Genomic DNA, 15,977 nt, shown 5'->3' on the forward strand with positions numbered 1-15,977 from the left:
CAACTGGGAGATTCAAGTCAACTGCCGTTTGAGTCAGGGATCCCTCTCTCACTGGCAATCACCAGCTGCTCTCAACAGTAGAAAGGGTTTAACTGAAAACACTGGGACTTAAAACTATCACAAAACTAAAAGGCATTTTGGGAACTGAGTCTGGAAGCGGTTCTTCAGTCTTTGTTAGGACGGTGGAGAGAGGCACCTCTGTAGGCATGGAGGGAAACTGGCAGCAGCAGATGTGACAGATCTACAAAATCTCCACTGTAAAGCCAGCATGTTACCAGACATAATATAGACCTAACTGTAAATGGACAGATCCGCCAATCAGTCATAACATCATGTCCACCTCCTTGTTTCTACACTCATTGTCCATTTTATCAGCTCCACTTACAGTATAGGTGGTCAGGACCCCCACAGGACCACCACAGAGCAGGTATTATTGGAGTGGTGGATCATTATCAGCACTACAGTGACACTGAAGTGGTGATGCTGGGTTAGTATGTGTTGTGCTGGTACGAGTGGATCAGACACAGCAGTGCTGCTGGAGTTTTTAAACACTGTGTCCACTCACTGTCCACTCTATGAGATGCACCTGTGCTGTTGGTCCACCCTGTAGATGTAAAGCCTGAGACGATAGCTTGTCTCTTGCTGTACAGTATGAGGTAATTATCCTCTAGTCCTTCATTGGTGGTCACAGGACGCTGCCCACAGGACTCTGTTGGCTGGATATTTTTGGTTGGTGGACGATTCTCAGTCCAGCAGCGACACTGAGGTGTTTGAAAAGTCTAGCAGCACTGCTGTGGCTATGTCCTGTGGGGGTCCTGACCACTGAAGAACAGAATAACAAAGTATCAGAGAAACAGATGGACTACAGTCTGTAACTGTAGAACTACAAAGTGCAGCTATACAGTAAGAGGAGCTGATAAACTGGATAATGAGCGCAGAAACAAGGAGGTGGTCATAGAGTCATGGCTGATTGGTGTCTGTGGTCAGTGAGATGGACGAAAAATGAAGGGAGGCATTTTCAAGGATCCAAACCACTATCTATCGCTGTCATGTCCAGACTCCACGAGTCAGCAGAACCAATAATAATAGGACATAGTAGAAGAAGAACCTACAACTACAACGATATGACAATAAACTGCAGTGAACGTGTCGCTGTTCATGTACATTTGTGCTTAAAATCAGGAGGAAATATGAGGCAAAAGGTATTTACAATATATAATCACTCTTTCCTCATAGTTTACATGTTTAATGTGTAAGACCTGGATTCTGTTTACTGTAATGATCTAATGAGTTAGAAACCTTGACTCATCTGAGAGCTCCATGTTTCAGATTATTAATGAACTGCTGCCATCTAGAGTAGAAAACACACAGTGAGAATAGATCATCTGACTGACTCCTCCTTTTCAAAGCTCCTCCTCCTCCACACCTCCTCTACCTGTTGGAGGAAGTGAACATCATCCTGTCTCTCTGACCTTCATTCTGCTTTCACTTCACTCAGAGAGGCCAATGAGGAGTTTTTAAACAGTGACTGTATGTGTTTGTTTCTTGCTGTGTGATTCTGAAAGGAGCTAAAACTCACTCAGTGGGTTGAAGGGCTACGGTGGCTGATTCTCAACTGAGCTGCTCTGATCATTACAGACTTCCTGAAAGAGAAAGTGGAGGTTGGATTGAAGGAGCCGTTACAGAGAAACAGCACAGCAGCAGTTGGAGGAAATGGCTTCTAGAAACCCTCTTTCAGAAGAAGACTTTTCATGTCCTGTGTGCTGTGACATCTTCAGGGATCCTGTTGTTCTGTCGTGCAGCCACAGTGTGTGTAAAACCTGCCTGCAGCAGTTCTGGGAAACTAAGGTGTCTCGAGAATGTCCAGTTTGTAGAAGAAGATCCTCAAGGGAACTTCCTCCTATTAGCCTCACACTGAAGAACCTTTGTGAGGCTTTTCTAGAGAGCAGGAGTCAGAGATCTTCAGCAGGGTCTGAGGGGCTCTGCGTTCTGCACAATGAGGAACTCAAACTCTTCTGTCTGGATGATCAGCAGCCTGTGTGTTTGGTCTGCCATCTATCAAAGACACATAAAGATCACAACTGCTGTCCAGTAGATGAAGCTGTGACTGAGTTTAAGGTAGGACACGTCAAATATTTTGAAATGTTAAATGTAACAAACTAATAGTCTGAATCAGTTCAGTACCAGATCAGCCTGTTATGTGTGCTAAAGGTAAAGTCAGTCAGTGGGTGTGGTTTCAGGCCAAACAGCACGAGTGAATTATCAGTCAGAAAAATGCTCTGTTGATAAATTCATTATGACGGTCAATGTAAAATGTAAACTTACAGAAATATAGAATTACTCTGCACTGGACAAACATGAAAAAGTCTCTTCTAGTTCTGAAGCAGAGAGTAAAACTGCTGTTATTCTCTATTCAACTGTAGTTTGTAGGACAACTATTACATTTAAACAGCTAAACTGATCACTCATCACTCATTTAGACGTCACTCATCTGAACTGTTGATTGATTCCAGGATAAACTCAAGTCTGCTTTGAAGCCTCTACAGAAGAATCTGAGAGTCTTAGAGGAAGCTAAACGAGACTATGACCAAACAGCCACCCACATTAAGGTGAAACATCATCTTGAACTGTGAAACATGTTGCTGAGGTCATGTTTCTGATGAGCGTCCACTTCTCCTATAGGTGGTAAACGCTTGTAGATCATCTGTTAGAGTTTGTGTTTCCTAATCGTCTGTCATTCTAGACGCAGGCCCAGCACACAGAGAGGCAGATAAAGGAGGAGTTTGAGAAGCTTCACCAGTTTCTAAGAGATGAAGAAGCAGCAAGGATAGCTGCACTGAAGGAGGAAGAGGAGCAGAAGGGTCAGATGATGAGGAGGAAGATTGAGGAGATGAATGGAGAAATATCAGCTCTTTCAGACACAATCAGGAACATAGAGAAGGAGATGGAGGCTGAGGACGTTCTGTTCTTACAGGTAAGAAATTCTTTCTTTCTTTCTTTCTTTCTTTCTTTCTTTCTTTCTTTCTTTCTTTCTTTCTTTCTATCTTTCTTTCTTTCTTTCTCAAAACACTCCTTCTTTTCTCTTTCCAGCTTTATTGTTGTATTAAATAAAATGTGGGTTGTTTGTTTTAGTATGAAAGGGGAGGATCTCCATGAAGATCTGTCTACAGCCTAATTAGAGCTTTTCTGAGATTTCCACCAACATTAGCCAGACTGTTGACATGAAGGAGAAAGCTCCTTTACATTAACCAAAACCAACTCTGCGTACCTCTGTAAAGCCTGTGTCCACTCAGCGCAGGCACAACATACAGAATGCTTATAGCAGCAGTTCTTCAGGTCGACTGCAGGGCTGAGAATGAGTCTTGATATGAATTTCACTGCAGTTCAGAAAGTGAATGTCAACTGAGGAATGAATGAAACTCCAGTGTAAATATCGGAATTCATTTAACTCACAAGGTAAGAAGTTATTTATAGAGCTAATGACACAAAGTCCTTATAGGGAAGTCTGTCCTCTTGATGGCATCTTTACAACGTCCCTGGGCAGAGATTTCCAGTCATAAGAGACTAGACTCCTCTCTCTTTGAATGAGGAGTCTAGTCTTGTATGTCTGGAGAAACTGAAACTAAGAGCCAAATCAACTTTTAAAATATATATTTGAAAATCAGTGATAAAATCAAATATTTTAGAGTTTATAACACACACACACACACACACACACACACACACACACACACACACACACACACACACACACAATAACAGTGTTTCAGCTTGTCCTGGCTAATGCATATGCCCCTATATCCAAAGAGAAGGGGAGCTTCACTAGCGCTTACTCAGCAAGCTGATTGGCTCATTTTATTGGAGGTGGGACTTTCCTAATGAACTGACACCAGGCTGAAGGAGCTTTCCCTTTCTTCTACCATCCAGTGTCCTGTCTCCCCTTTACAACATCTCTGCACACGCTTGTGTGTGTGTTCATCTCTGAGCTGCAGCTGCTGTGTGTGTAGTTGTGTTATGATATTGATATTAATTTTATTAATGACTCAGTTTTTCAGGAGAAACTTTACTCTGAAAGGCTCCTGTTTTCATTTGCACTCATTCTCTCCTCAGCCGACTGCACTGCAGTTTGAAAGTGACTTGTGCAAACGAGGGGCATCTCGAATTCTCGTGCCCACATGAATGAATGATATCATAGTGCTGCAGAATTGGGGTGGTAAGCAATATGAAGGATGTGGCAGCCGTTACATTCTGCCAGCCCAAAGATCTCAGGATGAGTTAATAGGAAGCTTTAATTGTCTCCTCCACACGATGATCAGCAAACAGAAACAGGCGTTGAATACGTGTGTTTGGGTGTGTAGAGGTGTGTGTGGTTTCTGTAAATCAGAGAACAAACAAAAAGCTCGACTGCAGAACACGATATTTACTCAAATGTGTAAATTATTCATTATTAGATGTTAATAAAACAGTCCAGCTAATATACTGAATGCTCTAGTTCTATTAATAATCAGTGCAAATTCACTGAGAGCCAAAGTAGAATTAGCAACATCTCACTAATCTCCACTGACTTTAGCAGAGTCAGCACATTTCACAGGAAACAACACCAGAAGCCCCATAAACGATTATTACAGCTTCATTAATGCTCACAGAGCCACAGACACCAAGTAGAGTACAGTACTGAGCTCTGCTGGGAGGAATCTCATCTTCTGACTGTATCTGATCATCAGTGGAGCTTCTCCTGGATCCTCTGAACGTTCCGGCTCTGCCGCATCATCATCCACAAACCTGCTGCTTGTTGTTAGTTTGGCTCTGGTTCTCTTGTTGGTGGTTCTCCTGTAATTCTTAGCCGTGTTTCCAAGTGAGCCTCATTAGATCTTCACCTGCGTCTGTTTGTTGACGACTGGTTGATGGATTTGTTTGCGTTTTGCTCGTCTGTCTAGTTTGTGGTCCCTGCCTCTCAAAATCCATCCAGTCAAACTCCTTTATCAACATCTGACTGATTAGATTTATTAATAAATAACAAACATACTGAGTTTTATTAAGTAGTTATTTAGAAGGTAAAGTTTTATTGAGATGAAATGATGGATAATGTCACTAACTTGGCTGTTTGCTGGTGTTTGTGTGTTTCATATGAAAAACTCCTGAAAAGTCTCTTCACTTTTAACTACAATGTTCTTTTTGTTTCCCTCTCAGAACTTCAAGTCCACAGAGAAACAGTGAGTAAATGTCAGACCACACATTTTATCTAATGCTACAGTAATTATTACATTTAAATCTACAGTATATTGTGTTTATTGTAAATATGAGTGCATTCTAATGAAATGAGGGGGAATAAGGACCGTGTGTTAATGTTGTAGTGATGAGAACAGAAGCAGAAATATTTATTTAACAGAAACTACAGAATTATTGACTCTCCAGACAATAAATGTGATCAAAAATTGATATTTAGTGAAATAAATGACAGGCTGTAAAGTTTCTACAGTGATATATTTCACACAGTCTTCTGTTCTCAGAGCTCAGCTCACACCAAAGGATCCAGAGAAGACATCAGGAGCTCTGATCAATGTTGGGAAGCACCTTTCCAACCTGAAGTTCAGAGTGTGGGAGAACATGCAGGAGGTTCTCCAGTACAGTAAGTTCTGTTTTTCTTAGGGTTGATCTCTCACACACAGCCTGCTTCTGCACTAATGACACACTGTTTATAAACTATTAGTAACATGTTATCATGTTCTCTTTATTCAGGGGGTAAAAAGGAGACTGAAACTGTACTTAAGTGAAAGTATGAATACTGTACTGTGCAGAAATCTCACTCAGATCAAATGGGAAGTGTGGAGATAAAATAAACTCTAGTTAAAGAAGAAGAATCAGATTTTAATCCAATTGATTAAAAAATTAAATAAAATTTTAATGTCTTTTTAATTCTGTCAAATTATTTTTCCATGTAAGTTTAATTTATGTGAAATAATTTCTCTCATTGTAATTGTGTTACTAATCCAACTAAACACTAATAAACAGAATTTTAAACTAAACAGAATTTTAAACTGATGAAACATCAATTTCATTAATTTATTAAAAATATGATCAAGATAGAATTTTATCATTTGAAGTAAAACTTTATCATTTTCAATAAAACAGTAATAAAAATGTTTTCTATTCTTTGTAACGATGTTAATCAGTAAAATGAAACAATAATAATAAAGTCACTCAAAAAAACTATTTGACTTTCAAAAGACAAACAATCCAAAAAAGACCAAAACAGAAACGAATCAAATTAAAATGAACAATGTTTAAAAATGTATTTGTGCTTTTTCACTTTTTAGTATATTTTTATTTTAAAATAAAATAATACAATATTTTAATAATTTAACCTTTTTATTCTTGTGTTATTAATACAAATACAACATTAAAATTATATTTTATACTTACATTGAGGTAAATATCAATTTTATAAATGGATAAAATTTAAATAATGAAAACACTAATTTTATGCATTAATTTAAAAAAGTATTTTCATAAATATTATATTAGATTATTAGATTATATAAATTACACAGAAATATTAAGTGGATTTTATTCTTCATCTTCTTCATATTATCATTATTATTATTATTACTATTATTAATTAGGTCTAAATGAATCACTAATAAAACAATTTAAATTTTAAAAGAAAATGAATCCAGAAAAGAAAAAAATAAATCAAAATAAATGCACATTTAAAAAATATATTTGTGTTTTTTCACTTTCTTATATTTTTATTGTAAAATAAAACAGCACAATATTTTAAAAATGAAAACTTTATTCTTGTTTTGCTTTTAATCCAAACACAACAATAAAATTATATTTAATATTGAAATGGAGGCAAATATCAGTTTCACTCTTATTGATGAAATAGAAATATTTAAAATATTAATTTCATGTGTTAATTAAAAAGTGTGATTATATTAATTATACAATACTATTGCAGCAATTTATTGTTATTATTATTATTGTTTTTATTATTATTATTATTATTATTATTATTATTATTATTAAATCTGATTCAATAATGTATTTAGGTCAGTATTCTAAAGGGGTCTCTACAGCATGTCTGGGGGTCTTCTTACTCCAAACAAGTTTATATTTTCACTTCATATTCAATTTTATTTTTTCTTCTGAAAACCAAATGAAGTGTTTTCTGCACAGCAGCCAAGAACAATAAATATTAAACTGATGTTATATAGATTACAGTGATGATACAGTAGATAATAGATATGATATCATCTCATCATTAACTGGATCACAGACGTTCAGGAAATGTGTGGAGAACAGATTTTGATCATTTGATGGAGAGAGAAAATGGAGTGTTTTATAATTTATAATAATAATTTATTGTAATAATTAAAATATAAAACGCATCACAAAATGATCTGAAAGTCCGTGAGAGTGAAGATGTTGATGGACGTTCAGAAAAATGCTGCACTCAGATCAGATCAGTCACTGGACTGTAATGACCACTCACTACTGAACATGCACTTTAGTGCTGCTCTGAACTGAACATCAACATTTAGTCCAGGATTAAAGTTGATCTGAGTTCTGGAATCTACCTCTAAAGCTGTTTCACTCACAGTAAAGAAAACAGTCTGTAGAGGTGAAACATTTACAGAAACGAGAGAAAAACATGATGTTTCATTGTGTTCTCTCTCCTCAGCCCCTGTTACTCTGGACCCCAACACTGCACATCCAGACCTCCACCTGTCTGATGATCTCACTGCTGTAGAAAAGAGGAAACAGAGTTCATCACTTCCTGATAATCCAGAGAGATTTGATGGGTGGTGGTGTGTTCTGGGTTCTGAGGGTTTTAACTCAGGGATTCACTGCTGGGACGTCCAGGTTGGAGACAGTGAAAACTGGTCACTGGGTGTGATCACAGAGTCTGTAACAAGAAAAGGAGACTCTTTCTGTGGTTCAGTGTGGAGTCTGCTCTACGATAAAAGCAGTAATAAAATCTGGATTTACTGTCCAGGACAGTCAGATCACACCTTCACCCCTAAAGAGACACTGCAGAGGGTCAGAGTTCAGCTGGACTGGGACAGGGGGAAAGTGACCTTCACTGATCTTCTAACCAACACACACCTGCACACTATAACACACACTTTCACTCAGAGAGTTTTACCGTATTTCTGGAATCGGTCTGTTCATCCTCTGAGGATCTTACCAGTGAAGACGTCAGTAACAGTGGAGCAGCACAGTTAAAGCTGAAGCTGCTTAGAATTATCATTTATAAGGTAGTGAGTGTCTGAATTATGATCATAAGAATATGTCACTGCATGTATATTTTAAATAATGTGTTTGTACCGCTCCATCCTGACATGTCTGAGTGAAATAAAATGCTGGTTTAAAGTGTCACAGAGTGGCTCCTGATATCATGACAGCATTAGAAACGTTCTCTGAGTGAGATTTCACTCGTTTTCAGTGTAGATTTTATTTCTCTATCATCCTGCATTTTTCTCCATCATCAGATCTTTAAAGCTCTGCTGTGGTTCAGAGATTCATAGTAAAAAACCGCCAGTCAGACTTTTGTGGGGTTTGCGCGTGAGAAGAGTCGCTTTTTGATGAAGGGTGTCAGTCCAGCAAGGTGACCAGTTATGAGCAGCTCCGTGAAGTCGCTCTGCAGATCAGCGCATTGAGCGATGGGCGTTGATGGTTCAGGAGCTCAACCTTGACATTCGCTGTAAGAAGGGAAGGGACAATGTGGCCGATGCTCGATCTCGTTCATTAGAGTCTCTTTATTAGACCAACATGGGATGTTGTTTGGTGGTGGGAGCGCAGCGTCCTGTGAGCGGAGCTTCCCTTTTCCCTCGCTTTCCCTCAGTGTTCTCAGCTGGACCTTGTTGCTGCGAGACTGACGTCTCGGTTTTCCCGGCGTATGATTGGCTGTTCCTGCTGGTGCCCGGGGGGCGTGCCGGGGCGGGGGGCCTCTGGGGAACAACTCCTTCTTAAGTGGAGCTTCATGTTCAGACTGAAGTCGTTTGTTCTGTCCGTTTTCCTCCACGTGAACAGACTTGCAGTCATTTTTTACCTTTACTTAAATTCCGAGTGAGGCGGTTTGTCGGACTTTCATTGTTTATACAGCTTAATTGTCTCGGTTGAGCCTTCAGTTGTCAGTAGATTCATTATTGAACAAATATGATCGATTAATCGCGATTAAGTGCCCATTTCCAACTTAAGTAGCGTTAGCACATTTTCAGCAAGCTAGCTAGCTAGCAGACTGTTCAGAGGTAGCCCAGCTAGCAAACAGCACAAACCTTAAAGCAGCGACTAGGTTTTCAAACGTTTAGTGATTATTATGATCAACCGCACAATATAAAGGTAGAATGATTCATTATTCATTTAACAGACCCCCAGCCAACGGAGTGGAGGTCAGCTTCTTGTTCCAATTTTCCGCTCCACCTTAAATACTGCAGCCCGAGGCGCCAGAACGCAACTGTCGCACCACTTAAGGTGGAACAGGGAATTCGAATAAGAAGCTGGGACCCGTTATTGAGCGTAAACCCGAGGGAAGACGTGGCTGAAGTTAGCTTCTTATTCCAATTCCCCGAATTTTCCGTTCCACCTTAAATGGTGCAGCAGTTACATGGCGCCTAAGGCATCAGAATGTAACTGCTGCACCATTTAAGGTGGAACGGAAAATTCGAATAACAAGCTAAGTTCAGAAAGCCAGCGCTTGAGCTTTACCAGCAAACGGACAGCGAGCCTGAGTTTTCCTGTTACCCTGAGAAGCTTCAGCCTCAGCCCAGCCACAGCACGTTACCCAGCAGAAGCTGTTCAGCCATAGTTTAGTGCAGGTTGTTAGCTAGTTAACATTAAATGAACTGTTACCTTCTTTGGGTTAAACCAGCCCCTAAAGTATGAAGGCAGGAAATACATGTTCTGTCAGTTTAATAGTCTGTTCCCCTGAACTTAATAAATCGCTCTTATTTTCACTGCAGTGACCCGTCCATAGAAACTGGTCTAAATGACCAAACCCTTTAAAATGGTATAATTCTTAAAAGAGACGGTTCTTTAAGTGGACTAAATGTTGTGGTTCTATTTAGAACCACAAGTTCTATATTTAACTGTCTTGTGCTTCAATGGTTTTCTGAATTGAGAAGTGGTTCTTCAGATTGATGGAGGATGTGTTCTATATGGTCCTATATGGCACCTTTTTGAAAATATTTCTATAGAGCACCAAAAACCACTGCGTTTGGAGCCTTGAAGAACCATCTTTTTTAAGAGTGTACAGTAAAATAATGTATTTATAATGATGGGCTGAGAACAGACTACATATTGGTCTGTTTTGAACTTGACTTTTTATTGACCAGTGTGAAAACCTTGACTGCTAATTGCTTATAGTAAAATCATTTCATATTTCTGCTCAGAACTGATATATGGCTGATTATTGGAAATGGACACATTTTAAGATGTGTTGAATTAGACTGATCATTAAATTATATCAACCACCAAGAGTGTGGATCCCTGACTTATTAACATGTGCAGGATGTGTTAGAACTAGAAGTAATGCGTAATGTAACTGCTACAGTTTATGGCCAGTAGGGGGCTCTTTTCTTCAAAGAGTAAAAAAAAAGAAAAGTGCCTCTGATAGATGCTGTAGAGCAAAACGGAGGGAATATTTCTTGTAATTTGAAATAATGGAATGTTAAACTGAATTAGTTTGAATGGACTTTTTAGCACTGAGAGAAATGCATCATTAGACATACTGTAATATAAAGGTAGCAGAGATATGAAAATAGTGACTAAAGAAACGACGGATGAAACATTCAAGAACGAATAAAGAAATGAAATTAGCCATTCTTACATCCTTGATTGACTTCAGGACGTATATAAACAGGTAAACGGGTGTAGTGCACGGGGGTAAAGTAATATCCACAAAGGCCCGGCATGATTGCAGGTTTTCATTCCAACAGAGCTGGAGCACCTATGATCAGTTGCTGAAGAACAGAGTCCAGCTGATTAAACTAGTAGGTGCTCCAGCTGGTCTGAAATGAAACCCTGCAGCCACCCTTGGATAAGACTAGCCAACCCTGGTCTACTGGGTGTGAAAGGTGTACAATACTTAGGGTTTAACATTGAAGAAACCGTTTATTACATTTTGGGAACATTTTGAGCTTCTAAACATTTTAAACTCAGAGAGAGAGTTTCTTTGTACATAGAACGTTTTTCTACAAATAAAATGTTGTTTTCTTTTTTCATTGTATAATGGAACACAGATGGGGATACAGTGAGCGGAGTGATATGCGCAAGAGAGCTGTTAAGAGAGTTAATGACACGATTACATCCTTGGACAGAGATACACCTGATAGTTCCAGAGTAGACCTAACCCAGGAGGACAGTGTAGTAGGAAGCTGTAGTGGTGCCACACGTGCGTTTGCTGATGATTGTGGAAGTGAAGAGGAGGTTGACTGTGAAAGAGGAAGTAGTTCTAGTGACAGTGGCAGTGAAGATTTATCACATAGTGATTTGAGAAGCTCTTTGTCAGACTGGGCAGTTGAGTTTGGTGTTTCACTTGTTGCTCTTTCAGCACTTCTGTCCATACTTAGGGTTCACCATCCTTTCCTCCCAAAAGATGGCAGGTCATTGCTTAAAACAAGAACTGAGTATGTAGTGGAAAAGATAGCAGGTGGGTCCTTTTACTATTTTGGTATATTAAATATTCTTGGTAAAATGCTTGAAAAAATGGCTTCTAAAGTTCCAGAAAAATATACATTTAAATTGCAGCTAAATGTTGATGGTCTGCCATTATTTAAAAGTTTATCTGTTCAGTTCTGGCCAGGGCTTGGTGCTGCAAGAATGCACTACCAAAGGACCAGTATTAATTGCTGTGTTCTGTGGTGTATCAAAGCCAACTTCATTGTCAGAGTTACCTTAATCAGAGACAGACTGACCCCCCACACACACCCAGAGACAGACTGACCCCCCCCACACACACACCCCCAGAGACAGACTGACCCTCACACCCCCACCCAGAGACAGACTGACCCCCCCACACACCCCCAGAGACAGACTGACCCCCCACACACACCCAGAGACAGACTGACCCCCACACACACCCCCAGAGACAGACTGACCCTCACACCCCCACCCAGAGACAGACTGACCCCCCCACACACCCCCAGAGACAGACTGACCCCCCCACACACCCCCAGAGACAGACTGACCCTCACACAGTGTAATAACACAAATATTCTACAAACTCATTGTAACCCAGGTTAGAAAAGAAGCTATTAGATGTTAAAACAAGATAATCAACCGTAACTGTAATCGAGCAGAAATATAGTCGAAATAATCATAATAATTAATTCCGACATTTAGAAAGAGAGAGTAGACTAAAACATGATTCCTTTTAAATAAAGACAAAAACCCAGTATTTTATTTCATTAAAAAACACCGCATACTTTTGTCACCATGTTTGGTTTCCAAACCTCCCCAGCTGGAACACGACCGACCGTCAACGTTGAAATATGGTTGAAATAATGTCTGTTATTGTTTCAACGTTGAAACAATGTTAAAACAACATTTAATGTTAAATGATTGTGCAAACGTTGAACTATTAACGTTGAATCAACATAATATCTTCAACCTGCCTTTGTATTGCTAAAAAAAACACAATAAAAAAACGGCTGGATGCAAGGATGAAAAATGTACAAACAACTCTTTGGCGTTGGATTTTGAAAGATGTATTTATTATTATTATTATTATTATTATTATTATTATTATTATTATTAATTCATTCATTCGTCCAAAACGTCGTCAAAAACAGGCAGGTACTAACCAGGGAGATAACATCAGGCAGTGAAACCGCTCGGAATGTTTTGGGGCAGAAACAAAACTTCGCAATGACAAATGAAGAAGTTTAAATAGAGCAGGAGTGAAATCAGGCATAGCGTCATGTGATCACTCGAGGGATTCTGGGAGTCATCAGTGATGCCGGCGGAGGGCGTGAAATGTAAAGGTTTATGTTCGTCCCTTTTTATTTTTCTTCCTACATAATATTCGCGGTATTATAGCGCATCATATATTAATATCAAGGCGTTTTTCTGTTCCACCAGACCCGGCGGCGAGATAATCTCGCGAGACTTTATACAGCGACGCCCCGCTGCTTGGCGCCGTTTTATAACCGTTGGTGTGACGTCGCTGGGAGAGTTCGGCTTTTCTGCTCACTTGGCATCTTTTAAAGTTTAGCTAAGGTGAGCAGAGTCAGAGTTTAGTCAAAACCCGAGGAGATAATATTATTAATCACACACAGAGTTATTAAACACGCGGCCCCAGTCACGCTAGCTGGTTAGCTATCCTGGCTAGGTGTTGTGAGGACGCCTGACTAGTTAGCATGAGCAAAAATGAGAAACGAGTGGATGAAACTTCGATTTTTTACAGGTTTAGATGTTCGTTTGCCTTTTTGCGGTCGCTACTGCGGTTTCCTGAGTGTGTGCTGCTCATTTAACGCTACTAGTGTGTTATGAGGCCAGTTTATGTGTGAGATTTAGTTTAAGCTAACTTTAGCTGCTAATGCGTCCCTGGACACGGACCTGTAGCGCTGACGTCAGTAACGTTTTGTTTTAGGTTTGGCTGCTAATGTAGTTTCTCATAGGAAGCCAAAGTGGACCACTAAATAGTTTTTTATGTTTTTTTGTAGTCCATGTGTGTAGAATTACAGAGTATGTAATGGTGGTATTATAGCCGATGCGCCGTGTTTTAACCCTCCTATTATGTTCATTTGTCAGGAACAGCAATGGTGTTCCTGGGTCAATTTGACCCGGTACATTTTTAATTATCCAAAAGATGTCTAAAACCAAAAAAATCTAAACAAGCAGTGTGAATATTTAATTACCAAAACCATTACTAATTATTCTATCAATATTTAGTGCAATGGTGTTCCTTACCTCTAACAGGTAATGGTTCAATTAGGATAATTCACTCATTTTCCATTAAAAAAATACATTTTCCAACTTTTTTTTAATGTTTCACTATTTTATTTCTTTTGAAATGCCAACATATAAAACACAATAGTTTTACATGCATGCACTGTGAACCAGAAATAAACAAAATCGCAATACAACAAACAAGCAATCACAATATGAACGTGTGTGTGTGTCTACATCTACACAGCACATGAGTGACATGTCATCACACTGTGCTTTGTACAAATGAATTTTGCACATTTCACACAGGTCATGCTTGTTTTAACATCATCAGATGGCCTGCATATCTGGCACCTCTTCCTCTTTTTTTTCCCCTCAGCAGCAACCTAGAAACAAGAGATCCATGGTTACTTTACTATGGTGGCTTTTTGCTGATACCAAGACACACACAACACACTCTCATAAACTTATACACGCACATGCACACACACCCACACATACACACACATACATTTACTTACTTACCTCACGCACTGGTGTAGTACTTGGCGCAGTCCTCTCCTGGATCTCCCTCACTGTGGCTGCAGCGGCTGGGGTCCTTGGCAGGTGCTGCCTCTGTTGGATGTGCGGTGTCACAAGCGCCTTCCCCAGCTCCTCAAGAAAGATACGCCTCTTGTACAGCTTTGACACATTCCAGTTAGGAATGATCTCAGTCCAGATGACAAATGCATTGTAGGCCGATACATCTAACATGTTATAAAATATAACCAAAGGCCAGCGCGCAGTCATTCGTTTGGTGCTGTAGGACCCTGTTACTTTGTCCAAGTTGTCTACCCCACCTTTGGTGGCATTGTAATCAAGGATCATGCTTGGTTTCTGGTCCTCTCCTGTGCTGATTTCAGCATTTTTGTGCAGAGTACTCATGAGCACAACATTTTTTCCCTTTTTGGGGCAGTAAGACACCAGGGCTGTGGTGTCTGTGAAGGCAAACATGGAAGATTGAGGGGCCCTGTTCTTGATTACCAGCAGCTCAGCAGGGAGTTCAGCCCTGTTCTTTCGGACAGTTCCGACCATTGTGAGCTTTCTCTTTAGAAGCTCCTGCCCCAAGTTGTAATTTGTGAAAAAATTGTCACAGGTTATGTTGTGCCCCTTGAGACCCTGTGCCATGTCGAGCACGACCCTTGTGCCCTGATTCTTCTCTGGGGTTCCTCCATCCGGCTTTCCAGTGTAAACCTGCATGTTTAGTGCATAGCTTGTGTTTGCATCACATGCTGCCCAGATTTTTATCCCATATTTAGCTGGTTTGGAAGGCATGTATTGCCTAAATGGGCAGCGACCTCTGAATGCCACCAGTCTTTCATCCACAGTGATATTAGGGCCTGGGTTGTAGAGTAGTGGAAGTTGCTCTACCCACTTGTCCCAAACTGTCCTAATAGCTGCCAGCTTGTCTCTCTCCCGTCTATGAGCCCTTGTCTCTCGATTATCAAATCGGATTACTCTGGAGAAAATATGAAAAGTCTCCAGAGACATTGTGGCTCGAAATATAGCCCTGCCTGTCTCTGCATCCCACAGACTGGCTGTCGATTCATCCTTTGACTTATAGACCCCTGCCAGGATGAGGAGCCCCAAATATGCTTCTAAATGTGTTTTGTCTAGCTCCTTCCACTTCTCCCCAAAAACAAGCCTTCCTTCTAGATTAGTCATTTCCAGAATGATTTTCTGTATTGAATCTGGCATGACTAGCTCAAAAGCTGACTTGATGTCAGTCACACGACTCACTGCCATCCTAGTGGGCCCAGGCACTGTCTTTATTATGTTTTCTGCAGACAGTTTTGCCTGACGCATATTTGGAGATGAAGACCACTGTATTTCACCATTTTTTGATATGAATGTCTTGCTTGGAGGAATAGGAATAGCAATTCCTTCCTCTGGTTCAAAATCAGAATCATCAGAATCAGAATTTAGCTCGAGATAGTCTTCGTCTTCAGACACATCTTCCTCTATTTCACTGTCATGATCAATGATTACTTCCAGAGCCTCCTGGACTGTCATCCTTTTCCTTTGGCTGCTCATTTTGTAAATGT

General features: G+C 39.9%; 3 protein-coding genes across 6 annotated transcripts in view; 2 read left to right on the forward strand and 1 right to left on the reverse strand.

Annotated features, from left to right (window-relative positions):
• LOC119264086 (tripartite motif-containing protein 35-like) overlaps positions 1-15,977 on the forward strand; it is a 61,427-nt gene that overhangs the window by 20,087 nt on the left and 25,363 nt on the right. For 2 of the 3 annotated variants that reach the window (XM_037541584.1, XM_037541583.1), the window contains exon 7: positions 8,262-8,382. The gene's annotated coding sequence lies outside the window, so the exon portion shown is untranslated. Of the gene's footprint in view, positions 1-8,261; positions 8,383-15,977 lie in introns of those variants that run through there. The other variant, XR_005130756.1, reaches the window with a different exon arrangement.
• On the forward strand, positions 1,495-8,382 carry LOC119264082 (tripartite motif-containing protein 35-like). 2 transcript variants are annotated; one of them, XM_037541570.1, is made up of 6 exons: positions 1,495-2,118; positions 2,514-2,609; positions 2,744-2,974; positions 5,200-5,213; positions 5,511-5,629; positions 7,685-8,382. In XM_037541570.1, exons 1-6 carry the CDS (start codon positions 1,714-1,716, stop codon positions 8,227-8,229), a joined length of 1,410 nt encoding a protein of 469 aa, XP_037397467.1. In that variant the 5' UTR covers positions 1,495-1,713; the 3' UTR covers positions 8,230-8,382. The 2 variants fall into 2 exon arrangements, with proteins under 2 accessions (XP_037397467.1, XP_037397466.1); XM_037541569.1 differs by having other exon boundaries at positions 1,714-2,118; positions 5,191-5,213.
• Positions 14,127-15,945, reverse strand: LOC119264047 (piggyBac transposable element-derived protein 4-like). Its single transcript, XM_037541242.1, has 3 exons — positions 14,419-15,945; positions 14,199-14,279; positions 14,127-14,132 (listed from the first exon to the last, which is right to left on the reverse strand). Exons 1-3 carry the CDS (start codon positions 15,943-15,945, stop codon positions 14,127-14,129), a joined length of 1,614 nt encoding a protein of 537 aa, XP_037397139.1.

This window comes from Pygocentrus nattereri, chromosome 9, assembly GCF_015220715.1.
Source record: "Pygocentrus nattereri isolate fPygNat1 chromosome 9, fPygNat1.pri, whole genome shotgun sequence".
Classification (NCBI taxonomy): Eukaryota; Metazoa; Chordata; class Actinopteri; order Characiformes; family Serrasalmidae; genus Pygocentrus; species Pygocentrus nattereri.